This window comes from Pogona vitticeps, chromosome 2 (assembly GCF_051106095.1).
Source record: "Pogona vitticeps strain Pit_001003342236 chromosome 2, PviZW2.1, whole genome shotgun sequence".
NCBI classification, from domain to species: domain Eukaryota; kingdom Metazoa; phylum Chordata; class Lepidosauria; order Squamata; family Agamidae; genus Pogona; species Pogona vitticeps.
The window spans coordinates 93,857,993-93,874,760 of record NC_135784.1 but is presented as its reverse complement, the minus strand read 5'-3'; the positions used below and the strand labels follow the sequence as shown (position 1 = coordinate 93,874,760).

Here is a 16,768-nt window from a genome sequence, read left to right as displayed (position 1 = left end):
TATGGGGGAATTTCTCTGGACAATGTTTGGTCCCTGCTTCGCAAACCGATTTTCGCTAGAAGACAATTTTGACAGCTCCCTCCATGCTCGCAAAACAGGTGTTTTCGGAACCTAAGCTTCGTAAGACAGTGATTTAAACAGCTGATCAGCGGTTCGCAAAGCGACTTTCCTATGGCCGATCTTCGCTAGACAACGACGATTCTTCCCCATTGGAAAGCATTAAACAGGTTTCAATGCATTCCAGTGGGGAAATGCTTTTCGCTAGACAATGATTTCGCTAAACAGCAATTTCAGTGGAACGCATTATCATCGTCTAGTGAGGCACCACTGTATGTGAGATATTTCAGGAGTGGCTTTACCTTTATCACCCCAGGGTGAACTTCCATAGCTGAGTGGGAATTCAATCCAGGTTATCTTAGTCTGTCATTCTATGCATAACATCACATTGGCAGCTTTATAGGTTATTTATTTATTTGAATTTATCATGAGCCACTGTGCATTTGGTATATTTTGGATTTTTTAAAAAAAATACTGCATAATTTGTAGCATGATTAAAACACACAGAGAGAGAGAGAGAGAAAGAGAGAGAGAGAGAGTTGTCCTCAAACCTTTTAAAAGAGATTGAGGCGCCATTTTTCTAGGGCTTCTACTCTGCTTGTACAACACAGCCTTTTCCCTACCATGGCTACAATATGTAATCTCTCCCTCGGGAGATCACGATGGCCCCTTCCCTTTTATCCTTCTGAAAAAAGCTAAAGACTCATCTTTTCAGGCAGGCTTTTAACAGTTACAACTGAACCCCATTTTAGGAGAGAATTTTAATCTTTGCCATGTTTCAATGTTTTAATCTTTTAATTTTATTTTAAATCATATATTGTTTAATTTGTCTTTTAATGTTTAACTTAACTGTGTTTATAATTGTGTGAATTTTAATATTGTGAGCTGCTTTGGGTCCCTTGTTGGGAGAAAAGTGGCATATAAATTAAACTAGAACTAATCATTATCATCATCTGTTGGAAAACTGTTCTAGTCTACCTTGACTTTGCACTGACCTATGGAGGTAAATCAGGAGTGCAACTGAGTGGGCTATGCCCAATCTTGGCTATCTCAAGTGAGTTCCTCCTTAAATATCTAACTCTTGTTTGATGTCTTCTAAAAAAGTTATTCTGGACAGTTTTATTTCATAAAATTTTTAACCAGTGCTTGTTCAAATTGACATGGGTAGATATGATTTTGCTAATTTAAAATCTTTTTCTTACTGACTTCAGCCTTATCCAGCCCAAATAGTGACATTCTGGGCACTGAATTGATGCAAGCTAAAAAGTCAGGATAGACCTTCTTTGTTCCATGCTGAATTGTGCAACTTGGGATGCAGCAGATAATGTCTCCCATTGACTTTACAATTTACAGCAATTCACCATCCAAAGTGAAGTCATTTACGTTACACCAGCAGTAGGATTTGGGCCAATGGCCCTACATAAGGCATTGAACTTAGCAGTGAGTCTATTCCAGTTGGGACATACAGTACAACTGGAATTAACCAATTGTCTTAAAGATTTTATTCTCTTATTACTACAAGTTTGTTGTTAGAAGTTTTATATTCTTTCATAATATAGAAACTCAAAAAGCATTACTGTGATGTGATATATTTAAAATGTTTTTAAAGGAAGAACCACACACTTTATTTAAAAAGTATACAGTGGCCTTCCGTGTTCCTTTCAGGGCTATACTTAGAGCATAGCAAAGGGGGCTTTGTCCCTGGGCACCAATATTTAGATGGCATTGAACTCTAGCAATGAATTTACTGATGAATGTTAGGAAAATAAACATTCTGATCCCACCCCTTTTCCTCTTTTTTAAAAAAAAATAAGTATAACATATATTTTCCAGAAAGCATCATGTTCTTGATAGCTGGTAAAGGTTACGATCTGATTCTCCTACCAAATCCTCTGAGCCAACAACCCAGACAACTGGTTGGAGAGATTTTTACATTTTAATAAAAGAAGTAAAAGGTGAAAAGACAAAAGGCAAAAGTTCTAAAAATGAATTCAAAACCCTACTTGGAGCAAAATACAGAGAGAATCTAATGCAATGCAAGAGTTCACACCTGAAACAATAAATCTAACTAATCTATCTGTTACTCAGGCCTTACTTGGTGTAGTTTCAAGACATGTACAGAATGCATCCTTCTAAGCTCAGATAGGAGTTGGAGAAAGCTTTTTGAACTGAGTCTAACTGCGCACATGGGGCAGCAGAAAAGACCATGACAGGAACCCAAGAGCTTCTGAACATCCAACAGGAACCGCTTCTTCTCTTGCTTGTGTCTTGCACAGACCCAGAGCTTTGAAAAGGTGCTCCCCCCCCCCCCAGTTACAACTCCCAGTGGCCTTGCTTGCTAGGGGTTTCTGGGAACTTTAGTCCAAATGCGTAACTTTTCCAAGCGTTGCTCAGACTACTGTTGAGGGCCAAAAGTAGGCAAATGGAAAACTGGAAGGATTGCAATTCTTAGCCCAGAGAAAGCATGGCCTTCCTTCCTAACTTTGGTCAGCCAACCCCCCCCCCCTTGATGGATGGAGAAGTCAAGTTCAGGGGCTGAGGAAAGGAGAGTCAAATTTGTGTGTGGCCCAGAAGGACAGTTTTCTTTCCACCCAGACCAAGATGAAGCAGGGAAGGCATCTCCTCAGACAGCAGTAAGTGGCTTTGTGACGTAGCAGGCCACTCTGATGTCACTGCCAACTCAGGCCTCTCAGAATGCCCACCACACCACTTCACACTCGCTGCCACCAATTATAATGACCATTTAAGAAGGACAAAGGTTTCCTTCAAAACAAAACAGGTTTATTGAAATAACAAAATAAAATATGATAATCACAATTAGCTAATCAAGATGTCAATCACTGTACAGTATATTATTTAATCAGTCACAGACTTCCCTCACTGACCACTTAGGCACGCAAGCCTCTAAACAAGCTTTCTCTCACAAACACTCCTGATCTGATTTCCCACATTCTCTTCACACCCCTTTTTCTTCCAGCTCCTCCCTCTTCAGCCCCACCCTCCGTCACCCCATTGGCTGATGATTCACTGCCCAGCTGTGACGGACAGGTGAGGTCAGGGCTGCCTGTTACAGGCTTCTGAGGCTGGACCTCTGTAGTTACTTCTTTTTCCACTGGCAGGCCTGGTGACTCCTCCTACTCTCAAGCAGACTGGATTTTCCAATATGTCTGTACAGTATTTAAAATCTAGCCCAGCCAAGAAGTTCCACATTGCCTGCTCAAAGTAGCATTCTCCCATTTCTTTTCTTCCCAGGCTTGTGCTTGCTTTAGCAGCCCCACATGAAAGAAAGTGCAACCCAAATTATATCGGTCATACAGACATTACGGAATATTTTCTGAAGAGAAGTCTCAATTATTTCCCTCTGATCCAGAGAGAAGTGGGAAGTGGGGATTTTATGCTTGCAAATGCAAGTTTGGGCTTCACATGGAATTATATCTGGCCTATTTGCTAGCCTATCTTTGGCCAGGATGTTTGTGATATAAGCAATAGCTTTGCCTGTGACCACTTTCATAAGGCAATTGTTTCTCTCTGTACTTCCTCCACTACTCTCTGACCTCAATTTCTACAAGTTTCACCTATCTGCTCTCTCTCTGTGTGTATGATAGACACTGATGAAGTGCGCTATGGGCTTATGCTATAATAAATGTACAGTATTAGATTCAAGGCGTTACAGGATTCTTTTATATCTCCTGCAACAGATAAACACAGCAGTCATTTTGGAAATTGAATATTTTAGTTTCTTTATCTCAGCCAATGAGCTTTTGTGCACCCCTTATGGTTGATGCATATTCAGCAATCTATAGTTTTACAGAGATTGGATTCTAGGTCAGGACCAATGTGTGCAAGTCTTAAGGGAGTAAGAGAAAGTACTGAGTAGGTTATAGCTCAGCTCCTTGGAAAATGTTCAGCAAAACCTATTTGGGGAATATCAGGTAGCTTCTCAAATGCAATCACAAACTCAGTGGGACTTCGAAGCCATGCACACAAAAATTGTGAGGCTGGAGAGCAATTCACAGGATAAATAAAATACATCCATTGCTAAGAGTTACTTGGCTCAGCTCCATCCATTACCAGTACAACTTTATTGCTAAAAGAAACCAGAAAAGTAAAGATTTGATAAACCAATTATGTTTGAAAGTGTTACTTCTAAACTTCACTGCATTCAAAGGGCAAGCTCCCTTAACATCCTGCTGTAAAGAACTGTGTTCTCAGTTCACATCTTCGGGTTATTAAAGGTCTCTGAGCCACTTTGTCCAGCTTTATGTGATCAAATCCCTTTGGGCTTCAATTGTATTGCTTTAGTCAGCTCTACAAACTAGCTGACACAGAGCCAATATGATTCTCTTGTACTCCTTCCTAAAATTGTGATTCAGGGCCCCATATATCACAGCATTCAAACAGCTATTAAAGTACGCCATAAAGTAGCTGGCTGTGAAGAGCCATTCTGGTATAGAAGAATCCAGCGTTGGCTTCAGTGCCACCACAAAACCAATGAAGTTGAGTGGTGCCCAACAAATGGCAAAGAGTACAAAGACCATAAACATGGTCAAGAAGTTCCGGAAGTCATGTGGCTTTATTCTGGGTCGCACATCTGGTCTGACTCGCCGCCGCACTTGAAGCACCAGCACCCAGATCCTCAGGTAACAGTAGCTAACGATAGCGATGGGCAGAAAGAAATGGACCACCACCACCAGGATGGTATAAAGGGAGCTGACGGATTGGGCAAAAGTACACGAAAAGACCCGTGGGTCATATTTCAGGGAGTCCACAAAGAGGTTGGGCATGATGGCGAGGAAGGTGAGGGCCCAAACCAGACCCACGTAGCAGAAGGTGTTGTTGAGAGAGAAGACGCTGTCGTACTTCAGGCTGTGGCAAATGTAGCAGTAGCGGTTAAGAGCGATGCCTGTGATGTTGAAGATGGAGCCAATGACACTCAGGCCCATCAGGAACCCACTGACCTGACAGTGGAGGTAGCCCATGACCCAATCGTTGTGGAAAATGGCAATCAGGGCCAATGGGTAGGGGTAGAACGCCACCAGCAAGTCCGCAACAGCCAGGCTGACCACAAAGGCATTTCCTAGGAGTCAAACACGGAAAAATTAAAGGCATCTGAAAGGTAACAGTTGCTGAGTGCCACTTCTCACCCACCCCAAACAACAACAACTGGTTACTACAAATTCTACAATTATACCTCTTGACTATATCTCAAGTAACTTTATTACACTCTGCAGTTTATACCCTTTAATTCATCTCTCCACAGAAATGGTGAAAAAGGAAAATCCATTCTGAGAAAAGTCATAGGTGAGCCTTCCACAAGACAGCTGTCTCCAGATACCAAGAAGCGATTTTGCTAAGTTGAAGGGAAAGGAAAAACAAAGAGAGCCCCCCCCCCCCAGTTCTCATGAGAAGCTTTTATGCAGCTTTCATCCAGCCACTAGTCCACAAAGCCAATGATGGAAATGTCATATAACTCATCCCTGAAATGTCTTGTCTTCCTTTTCTCTTTTCCTCAACCTTTCTTTTTCTGCTGTATCTTTTTAGATTGTTAGCCTGAGTACAGAAGTATCTTCTCTTTTTAAAAATGGATATGCAAATTAAGCTGGGGGCCTTTCCAATAGTAGTATGGGGCATAAATGCTACAGAGAGAGAGAGAATGAAATGCAGGAAGACTTAAAAAACAAACAAACAGGGACAATTACATCATCTGCCACTTCCTTCAACTTAGCTGCAATTCTCACAGTTGGGTGGCAGTGAAATTCCCAAGCAATAATATATTGTTTTGAGTTATCTTGTTGTAGTGCAAAATATTTTAGGGTGACTAGATCTGGAACTGGCAATTAAGATCCATAATCTTTACAAAAGACCAGCAGCTAGAAGATGGAAAAACTGTTAGAACTAGCCTGCTAACATTGACATGAAATGTTGCTTCCTGCTGAGAAAATTGCAAATTGATAAGAGCCTACACTTTAAAATGGAGCACTATAGCATTGATCCTTTATGTTGTGGGAAGGAGGCATGTGTCATCAGAAACTTCTGACTATGGTTTGCTGTGTCATCTGAAAATGGTAAAGTGGTTTATGCAATCACCGATAGCTTTCAACCTAGGTTTTGAAACTAGAGTTTGATTGTTATGCATACCTAGAGGTGATTTTTTTAAAAAGAAAGCAAAGTGTGAAATAGTAGCGTAACTTCTGTACTTTGGCCATGCACCAATGACACCTCTCTGTGGCGGCAGCTGAAGACAAAGAATGGGGAACATGTGATGACCCAGACAATATTGAATGAAGGGAGCTAATACTGAACAACATCTGGAAGAGCACATGTTCCCCATTGCGACTTAGCAGAGAACTCACCGTGGATTTCAAAGGGAAAAACAGTGTTGTTTTTTTTATCACAGGAATGATATGCCAAAACTAACCTACTTTCCTCCTGCAAACTATCTGATTGTGATGTTGTGTAAGCCAGGTTCTCTTTGAAAAGCCAGCCCATCTGGCAAAGTGATTCCTGCACAAAAGCTTTGCCTGAAGTCATCTGTAGTGCAGTCAGACAAAAACATTGCACATCCTTTCTCCTTAAGAATTTTCCATTGAGAAAGAAAAAAAAAGACAGAAGGAATTGTTGGAAACCATGAAAGATGACATGACCTGGAGCTTCACAGAGTTCTTTCTTTGAAAGAGGGTGGCTGGTCTGGTCCACGAGCAAACAATCTGTGGAGTAATGGCAAGAAAACATTGCAAATCCAACTTGGGCTTGCCACTTTGGCGCCCCCAGGTAAAAACTGCCTTCTCTAGATGTGAAAACTGATTCGTTTAAGTATAGACAAGAAACATTATTGCCACAATGCTCCCGCATTTGGGGCCTCCTAGGACTGGCTAGAAGATGGTTCAGCCCAGCAGCAGCTTCTCCTGCTAGCATTTAAAGTTGGATTTACAAAGCAGAGCTAACATGACACTTCCTATAATGGGCTTGCCAATGGTAGCAAATGGACAGAAGGGACGATAGAGTGGAAGCATCCAAAGGTGGGTAGCACTGGTCTGTAGAACAAAGCTGAGGAATCCTCATAATATTTTGAATTTCAGCTCCCATGTTCCTTTACTAGTGAAGTAGGTGCCATAAATGTTGCTGTTGTTTAGTCGTTAAATCATGTCCAACTCTTTGTGACCCCATGGACCAGAGCACGCCAGGCCCTCCTGTCTTCCACTGCCTCCCAGAGTTTGATCAAACTCATGTTGGTAGCTTCGATGACACTATCCAACCATCTCGTCCTCTGTTGTCCCCTTCTCCTCTTGCCTTCACACTTTCCCAACATCAGGGTCTTTTCCAGGGAGTCTTCTCTTCTCACGAGATGGCCAAAGTATTGGAGCCTCAACTTCAGGATCTGTCCTTCCAGTGAGCACTCAGGGTTGATTTCCTTCAAAGCCTCTGGAATAAATGTACTCTCCTTCATAACAGGGTCCAAGGCAGTGAGGCAAATAAATAAATAAATAAATAAATAAATAAATAAATAAATAAATGAATGAATGAATGAATGAATGAATGAATGAATAAATGAATGAATGAATAAATGAATAAATAAATAAATAAATAAGTAAGTAAGTAAGTAAATAAATAAATAAATAAATAAATAAAATAAATAAAATAAATAAATAAATAAATAAATGAGGGAGCTTGGAGATGTGTTGTATAGTTTTTGGTTGACTTATGGAGATTGATTTCCATGAAACTTTCTAAAAAATATTTGGATAGTATTGCAAAAGTTCAAGAGGAGACAGGCTATTAGCCGAATATAGACTGGGTACAATCTCAATTGTAAAATGGAATGTCAAGCCTCACCATGAGCTGTGGTGCTAAAATGTAATCTCAGTATTCCTCACCATTAGCTATGGAAGCCACCAGTTTTTCCTTCCTCTCTTATTACCATGAACCAGAAATGAACTCTAAACTATGGGTCAGTACAGAAGTACCCAATTTCTTTAACTTCCTCCCTAAAGTTACAGACTAGTGGAGATATACTCCTAGACTAGATGAAGCCATGTGTCTGATTATTAGGGATATGCCACTGGGGTTTTTATTTTGGCCTCCAAATCCCAGAATTCTCTGTTCTGGGAGCTCCACCTGCCAGACACCTGAATTGTGATCACTTGAAAAGAAGCCAGGCTGGAAGGCTTCGTGGTCTAGGATAGGCTGATTTCTGGCTTGGCTTTCTGTTAGAAAAGGAAGTTGCATGCTTGCTGGGAACTCAGAGGCCTATGATTGGGCAAAAATGGTTCAGTCAAAGGAGAAACTAACAAACGAAAGAAAAAAGTGGGAATCACTGACAGCTATAAGTCTGAACTCCTCGTTAGAAGCCCCCTAGTGCCTAATGGCCAGAACCTGGGAAATGTTACCCTTTTGGACTATAACTCCCACCACCCACCATATTGGCGAATTCTGAGAGGTGTTATTCTAAATTCTGGAAATGGATAGGGTTTAAGATTTTTTTGTAAGATTTTTAGATGTGGTGACCAACATATCTTCTCGACATTCCTGCAATAAGAGAGATACACCTGCCTAGTTCTCAGCCATTCTTAACCAGTTTTTAGCAGAGTGCAGCTCCAGTTGAAACAGACAGGCGCCTGCTTCTGTGTACCGTAGTACTACCTCTTCCGTGTTCAGTAGTACTGCAGGTTCCCATGTTGCCATCAATATTGTGAGGTTCAGCTCTTCTGTACCAGAAATCACATAAGAGTAATCACATAATAGAACCAGTTCCTCAGATTGGAGGATATCTAGCAGTGCTAGAGTATCCTATTATTCCAGTGGAGAAGTATTACAATGAGCGTATTGGTCTTATTACCAATACTTAGTACTGTAGCCCAGCCAGATGGAGACTTGCTTTATGATTTAAAAAACAAAACAAAACATTCTTATCCACACTCTGCCATGAGGGTATTAGTGAACAATTTATCTCTGGAGACATTGCTGCTCCAATAGCTCAATGGCTTAGGTCAGAGGTTGGGAGTTCGATTCCCCACTAAGACTCCTTGAGAGGGGCTGGACTCAATGACCTAGCTCTGCAGTTCTGAGATTATTATACAGTGGACCCTCTACTTATGGAATTCATCCGTATTGGAACGGTGGCTGCAAGTCAAAAAGTCTGTAGGTCGAATCTCCACTGACCTACAATGCATTGAAAACCAATTAATCCCATAACTGGCAGTTTTTATTCTATTTTTGTTCCATTTTGGTTTTTTCCTGGTCTGTAAGTCGATTCTCCGGCTGCAAGTCGAATCTAAATTTTGCAGCCAGAGAAGTCTGTAACTCGAAAAGTCTGTAAGTCGAGCCGTCTGTAAGTCGAGGGTCCACTGTATACAAAATTCCTGCAAGGAAACCACACAGTTCTCCAGTTTGATGTGTGAATCTCCCTGGATGAAATGAGGTCGATGGCTTCGGAAGCCACACTGTGAATACTTGGTAGAACTAGGATTGTAACCTAGTTTCCAGAACTTTACACTGGACTCCTCCAAGAATTTAGATGGAAGAATGAGTGAGGAAGTCAGACCTCTAAATGTCTTGTTTTTGGTTACCCAAACCTGCAGTCAAAGCTCAGGAGATTCATTCAGCTTGAGATCCCAAGGCCCCAGTAAAAACACACTTAATGCAAGACAGTATTACGTATAAAGCCCTAAACAGTTTAGGGCCTTGATACTTGGCGGAACACCTACTCCCACCTATCTCTACCCGTATCACTCGATCGACTCAGGAGGTGAGGCTGAGGAGCTTGACGCCGAGGGAGGCCCAGAAGGAAATAACAAGAAACCAGGCCTTCTCGGCAGTAGCTCCTCGCCCCTGGAATAACCTTCCTCCGGAGATTCGTGCGGCCCCTTCGCTGGGCATCTTTAAAAACCAACTGAAAATTTGGATGTTTGTGCAGGCCTTCCCTCCAGCTAATGCTTTATTTTTTTCCCCTTTTTCTTTTTTATAGTTTCTTTTTTCCCTTCTTTCATCTTGATTAATTTCTTTATTGATGTTTAAACTTTGTTATATTTTATATATGGTTATTTATGTTGGTAGCCGCCTAGAGTGGTCGTTTGACCAGACAGGTGGGATATAAATACAATAAATAAATAAACAAACAAATAGGCAGGTGAGGGAAATGGCATTGTGTCAAAATGAATTCATTCTTCACTTCAAAGAACACCTTTGGAAAGAATATGATTACATACATTGTCTGGTTTGATCCAAAGAACCACCAGGAAGTGTCATTTGGGAAGAGGCCATTGGCATCAGTGTTTAATGTCTTGGGTTACCAAAATCAGAGCAGCCACTTTCTAAGCGATTTAAGAGGATCTGCCTGCTGATTAATTTGACTACTAACATAGAATTGATAGGAGAGGCTTACTGCTCCATATGTAGTGCTAAATCCAACTGTTAGTCCCAAACAGAGTAGATCCACTGAAAGAACTGAGATTTAGATTAATACTTCTCACATATTCAGTGAGTTTACTCCCAACAATTGGATTAGTAAATCTTAATTTGACTAACCAGAGAACTTTCCTTGCCCACGTGCATTGTGTACAAATCACTTATACACTGGCTAAAATCCTGTTGCTTAGCATAAGAAACATTCTTGTCACTTTCAGTCTGTTCCTGGCGGTCAGACAGAAAGTAGCAGCTACAATGTTCAGGGGTTCAATGCAACCCCTCATGAATCATGGTGAGGACTGTGTTTGCTAGTTAAGAATGGAGTGAAAGTTTCGGATTTTCCTTAGGCTAATTAACAGCATTTCAGCTATTATCTGTTTTTTGGCACTTTGCATCAGAAACACTCCCAAGCACTTCTATTCTTTGTGATGTCTAGGGTCCTATAAAACAGCAGCAGTAGAATCCAGGATGTTTATCCCCAAATGGGAGTTCTATGGCCAACAGTAGAGGTTGCTCATCGAAAATTTCAACAGACTAAAAGACTGCTTGTTCTTAAACCCTTTCCTGATCAAGTACTTACTTATTTAAAGGAAGGAACGAAGGAAGAGGAGGTTGCATCACTGGCAATATCCTTGAGCTGGAAATCTTCAGTAAAGTTTCCTACTTGAAAACCAACATGTGATAAATTCAAACTCCTTGAAGGGTCTGAGAGGGTGTGCTTGAAAATTATTGCCCAAGATTACAACTGTGAAAGCAAATGAGGACTGCCATTTGAGGTCAGAGACAGCTCACATGATGTTTATGATGTCTTATTTGCAGCTTCTTCTCATCTTCTGACCAGAATTTGGAGGCATTCCCCCTACCTGCTCTTTTTTTAACTACTGATGAATTCAATGAGTTGAAGTTTTTTTTAAAAGAAACCTTTCCAAACTCTGCTCCTGATCCATACAGCACCGAGCTTGGAATGCAAGGGCATAATGAACTCTGACACTATGGACTCTGGAGAAATCATTCCCTTGTAGCTTCTTGCAACTTATCCACTCTGATTTATGCACCACAACCCACATGAAATTTCATCAAAAATAAGCAAACAAAAACACTGCTCTTTCTCTACTTGCATGTAGTACCAGAGCAACATGTTAAGCAAAAGGGTGGTAAGACATACTGAACCGCTGATTATGCACTTGATTTTGTTATCAAATATGTGACATCTGCAAGCGGGATCTGAAGGCCTTAGGAATGGACCTCAACAGATGGGGAAACCCTGACATCTGAGCATTCAGCCTGGAGGCAGGCGGTGCAGCATGGCCTCTCCCAATTTGAAGAGACCCTTGTCCAGCAGGCCGAGGCAAAGAGGAAGTCACAAAAGCAGCAAAATCAGGGAGCTGGACAGGGGACAGATTGTATTTGTCTTCAGTGTGGAAGAGATTGTCACTCTTGAATTGGCCTCCTCAGCGACACTAGATGCTGTTTCAAGACCTCTATTCAGAGGGTGTTACCATAGTCTTTTGAGACTGAAGGATGCCTAACTAACACAATGAGCATAATGTTAATTAGTAGCAATTTGCTATTATAACTTAAGCAAGCATAATTCAACTATTAAATTTGGACCAAGCTCCCAACCCTAGATCCTCAGGTGATTTTGAACTACATCTCCCAGAAATCCTGACCAGCAGAGCTGGTAGTAAAGGCTGTTGGAGTTTTAGTCCAAGAACATCTGGGGACTCAGATTTGGGACCCACTGTTCTAACTGGTGGCTCTTAGGATTCAAGGACAAGACAAAACACACACATACAGTTCTGAGAATTTACCATCTCTGTTCTTCAAAGCACAACAGTTTTCGATTCAAAGAAATGAGGAGTCTTTCGAAAGACATCTCAAAATATAAGAAAAGCCCCAGTGGATCAGACTAAAGTCTTGCATGGTGTCCCACCAGCTGTCTTCGGGAAGGTCATAAGCAGGATGTGAAAACAATCCCTGGCAATGAGGACTCAGACACACAGCCATCATGACCAGCAGCCATTAACACCATTAGTCTCCAGGAATGGGGACTCGAGTCGCAGAACTTGCTGTCAAGTCAGACTTAAGCAACACCAGTGACTAGATTCGGACTCAGCTGTTGTCTCTCCTGCTCCCCCCCCCCAAAATGACTCAGACTCAACTTGTGACTCAGAAGCCACCCAGCCCTCCTTTTTCCCCCTGGGGAAAAAGGGCTTGTTTTTAATAGGAACAACTTTGGGGTTAGGACTTGGTACCAAAGGCTTGGACTCAGGACTTGGTGTCAAAGACTCACACTCAAACTTGGGACACAGACCCAAAGACATGCCAATGTCCCTGTTAGTCTCCAAGAGTTCAGTGCTTTAGGACTGAAAATTATTCATTTATTGGCTGTTTTTCATAGATTAAAGCAACCAAAAAGTAGTTTCCAAGAAAGTTTTGTGGCATCTTAAAGACCAGCAAACTGATTGTGAGTTGAGATCATTAAATACATGAAGTGCCATCCTGAATGGGCTGGTTTGCATCCACTGGTGCAGAGGAGGAAAACCAGGTCAGAAAAAAAAATGCAACGTCTCTATATCTATACCCAGAGGCTGTGATAATTCTGCTAAACCTTCGATGTGTGAACACTGATGAATCAGAACAAATGCTCAGTGACAAAACGGGGTTGATGGTGATGCAAACGTGATGCTTATGACCACAGATTTTGCTGACGTAGCTAGAGCAAGCAACCAATAGCTTTAAAAGAGGGTTAGATCAATTCATGAATAGAATCCCATTGGCTAACATTCCCAGTCATTTTGTTACCTTTAGGACTAGAAGTACAGTAGCTTCTGTAGGCGTCCTTGGGGAGGAACCGCAAGACAGGGTGTGGCCACCACATCCTTCTATTGGGCTTCTCCAAGGCATCTGTTTGGCCTCTGTGGGAAGCTTGCTAGACCATGGAGGCCTTTGATCTGATGCACTAGGGGGTGTTCTGATGAGCTCTTGAAAACCCACTAACTTATGATAAAAATTGGACTACAAAAATGTGTGCCATTATACTTGGTTCTTAATTGTTTTAGTGATAATAAAATTACCTGCCTATGGCTCTGGAAACTCATTGCTTAATTTCCAAATGGGAAGTCAAAGATAAGCTCCCTCTTGTATATCCACCAAGAAGTTGGCAGACTTCTCTATCACATCTGTGGGTCTGGAAACAAATGGTAACACTAATTGGGAAGTCTCAGAGAAAAGGTGTGTTTCCCCATGTTCTCACGTTGGGGGGATACCTTCCAAATTTCACAGAAAAGAAAGCTAGGCCTGGGTTTCTCGATCTTTTGCTGGAAATGATGTGTCAACAGAAGTGTAGAAGGAAAGACTGCTGAGTGCCTGAACCCCATGAAACGTAACCCCACAAATGTTAGGAACTCTGCTAGATTTGTCATAAGGAGGGCCTGACCTTCAAAATGTATCACGGCCATCAGAGCAGTGGTCCCCAACCTTGGGCCTCCAGATGTTCTTGGACTTCAAGTCCTAGAAATCCTGGCCAGCAGAGGTGGTGGTGAAGGCTTCTGGGAGTTGTAGTTCAAGAACATCTGGAGGCCCAAGGTTGGGGACCGCTGGGTTAGAGTTCATCTATTGGAGGTAAAAAAGGCTTCTTTGAAACATCTGCTCTGGCATCACCCGATGACACCTGGAGATCCTGCTCAGCAGCCCCACCTTCAACAAACCCAGCCCCATTTTCTGCCATGGCTCAGTCTCAAGGGTGATGATGACGCTCCACAGAAGATCCTCCGTTGGTGGCAGTGGCACAGGAGAAGTGCAACACCACTTAGCGGGCAGCCGAAAGAGAAGCCAGGCACCAGCCCAAGGGCCACTCCCAAGGTGATGCGGCCGAGCTGGGGCAGGGGCTCTGGAGAGGCAAGGGCAGGTGGGTCCTCGGGGCGGCCAGCAGCAAGGCCATTACCTGCTTTCCTCAGCTTCTTGTTCTTGTAGACCGACAGGATCACCAGGAGGTTGCCCAGGATGTCCACGGCAATGGTCACGATGAGGAGGAGCGCAAGGAGGGTCATCACCCAAAGGGGGTAGAGGCCCCCTCCTCCTCTCAAACCGGAAGATCGGTTCTTGCGCAGCAACCCTTCCTCTTCCATTCTCTCTGGTGATGGGGATGATCCCGATCCCGTCCCACACCTTTTTTTGGAGGGGGGGGAAGGAAAGCACATTAGGGTTCGTCTGAGGCAATCCCGGGCTCAGCGCTGTCACGGAACCATCCCGCTTCGGGAAGCCAGCGGGCCGGATCTCCGGCACCCGCGAAAGCGAACCGCGTGGCCTCGGGCGGAGCCAAACAAGGGGCCGAAAGGGGTGCCGCCGCCTGCCCGCAAAGTTTGCCGAGGAGTTGGCGGCGGCGGCGAGAGAAGCCCGTGGCCGGCGCTCCTCCTCGTCCACCTCTGGGACCTTTCGTTGCGTCCTCCACAATTCCGGGGCAAGAGGGTGGCCAGAGGGGGTCCCCCCCTTCCCTCCCAAGACGGATCGCCGGCGTTGGGCGGCCGAAAGGAGGCGGCGGAGAGACACGCTCTCCTCCTCCTCCTCCTCCTCGGGGGGGGGCTCCGGGTCCGGTGCAGGCTGCCCAAGCGGGCCAGGGCGCTCGGCTCGCCCCGCCCACGGGCTCTTTCCCGGAGGAGACGGGTCGATCCGGCCCAAGGGGGCTCCCCTTATCGGCACCCGAGAAAAGGGAGACCTGAAGCCTCCCTCGGGGCCAGGGGGGCCTCCGGCACCGCTCCTGCGCCGCTCCTCGGCGCCATCGGCCGGCGAGGACCCGCGGCTGTCGGGGCTGTCGGGGGCGAAGGAGGGCGAAGCGCGCCGGCAGCCCGCGTGGGGCGGACAGGCGAGGCGCCGCTTTCTTGCCGGCGTTATATAGCCGCTGCTCCCGGGCCACTTGTTGCCGCCGCCGCCGCTCGCTCGGCGCGCTCAGCAGCCCGGCTGGCGGTTAACTCCGTCCTGCCCGCGGCGAGGAATCGGGAGAGGTGCCCCCGCTTGTGTCTCCGCGGGTGGGTGGCGGCTTCGCATTAAAGCGAATGCGGCAATGAAAGCTTCATATATAGCCAACCTTTTTCAAAGTTGATGTTAAGCGTGGGTGAGACGACGGTAGCGTTGGAGAACGGGAGCAGTAGTTCCATGCTTTGCCAAAAAAGTCAGACCTTTAAAGTGTCTTCAGTTGCCACTTACCGGTCGTCATCCCGCCTTTGGAAAAGATTGGGGGGGGGGAGAACACCTATTCTACAGCTGTGATCAAGTGGCGGCTCTCCCTGTTGCTCAAGAGCTGTCCGGCTCCCTCCAACATTTGCCTTCAATATTTAATTTATAGCACGCCTCTCTCCTTCCCCAGAAGGTGTTAGGCAGAGTGAACAATGACAAAACGCAGAGTGAAACCAAAATACAGTACTGATCAACATGACACAGAATGTATTAAAAATGCAGTTTAAAAACTACACTAAAAGAAGTCACTCCGGCTGATTAGAGGACCATAGGCATAGGCATCCTTCAGTCTCGAGAGACTATGGTAACAAGCTCTGAATTGAGGAGTGTCCTCTCCAGAGCATGAAGCCCGGGTAAGGTAATATGGAGGATAGGCTGTTACCCAAGCAGCAGATCCCCCCTCTCCACATTGCTGAAATGGTCCAATGGAAAGGCAAGAGCCAGTACAACTGGTTCCAGCAATGTCGCAGGAGTTGGCAGAACGACACATGCTGCCTTCGGGACTCCAGCTCCGGATTTTGCCTCGAGGTTAACTCCTGAAGCCTTTTCCATGAGTGGATATAGCCACAAGGCAGTGGAGGTTTGAAATTGGAGTTTTCCTTCTCCTTCAGACGAGCGTAGCCTACATGCCGGAACGACCTTGTCTTTTGCTTTCTGGTTTTGCTTTCTTTTTTTTTAGTTTTTATTTATCTAAAACATAAACATAAACAAAAATACACAAATCAAAATACAATATAACTGTGTTCCCCACCACCTTAGAGGGGACCTCTTGCTATAATCTTCTTCCTCCATTCATATTCTTCCTCTTCTTTTACTGTTCTCTTCTCCAGAACTGCATTGATTCTTGATTTGGAGCTTTCCCCTTTCCTCTTGTTAATACATATCCCAAGAATCTGCCCCGCCTTCTGGTTTCCTGGCCAAAGCTGAGATTTGTGAGATTCGCGCAAGACGGGAATGCCAATGCAGGACTGACGGTGCAGTGGTTAGGGGGTTGGACAGCTCCTTGGGAGATCCCAGTTCAATTCCCATTGAGCCAGCCATAAAATTTGCCAGGTAACCTTGGGCTAGTCAT

General features: G+C 44.1%; 1 protein-coding gene across 2 annotated transcripts; it reads right to left on the bottom strand.

The window, feature by feature from the left end:
- Positions 1-2,816: 2,816 nt before the first annotated feature.
- On the bottom strand, positions 2,817-14,789 carry LOC110087969 (melatonin receptor type 1A-like). Of its 2 annotated transcripts, none has more exons than XM_020809974.3 (2): positions 14,408-14,789; positions 2,817-5,134 (listed from the first exon to the last, which is right to left on the bottom strand). In XM_020809974.3, the coding sequence occupies exons 1-2, from the start codon at positions 14,661-14,663 to the stop codon at positions 4,356-4,358; spliced, it is 1,035 nt and encodes a 344-aa protein (XP_020665633.3). In that variant the 5' UTR covers positions 14,664-14,789; the 3' UTR covers positions 2,817-4,355. The 2 variants fall into 2 exon arrangements, with proteins under 2 accessions (XP_020665633.3, XP_020665635.3); XM_020809976.3 differs by lacking the exon at positions 14,408-14,789 and adding an exon at positions 13,267-13,589.
- Positions 14,790-16,768: the final 1,979 nt, after the last annotated feature.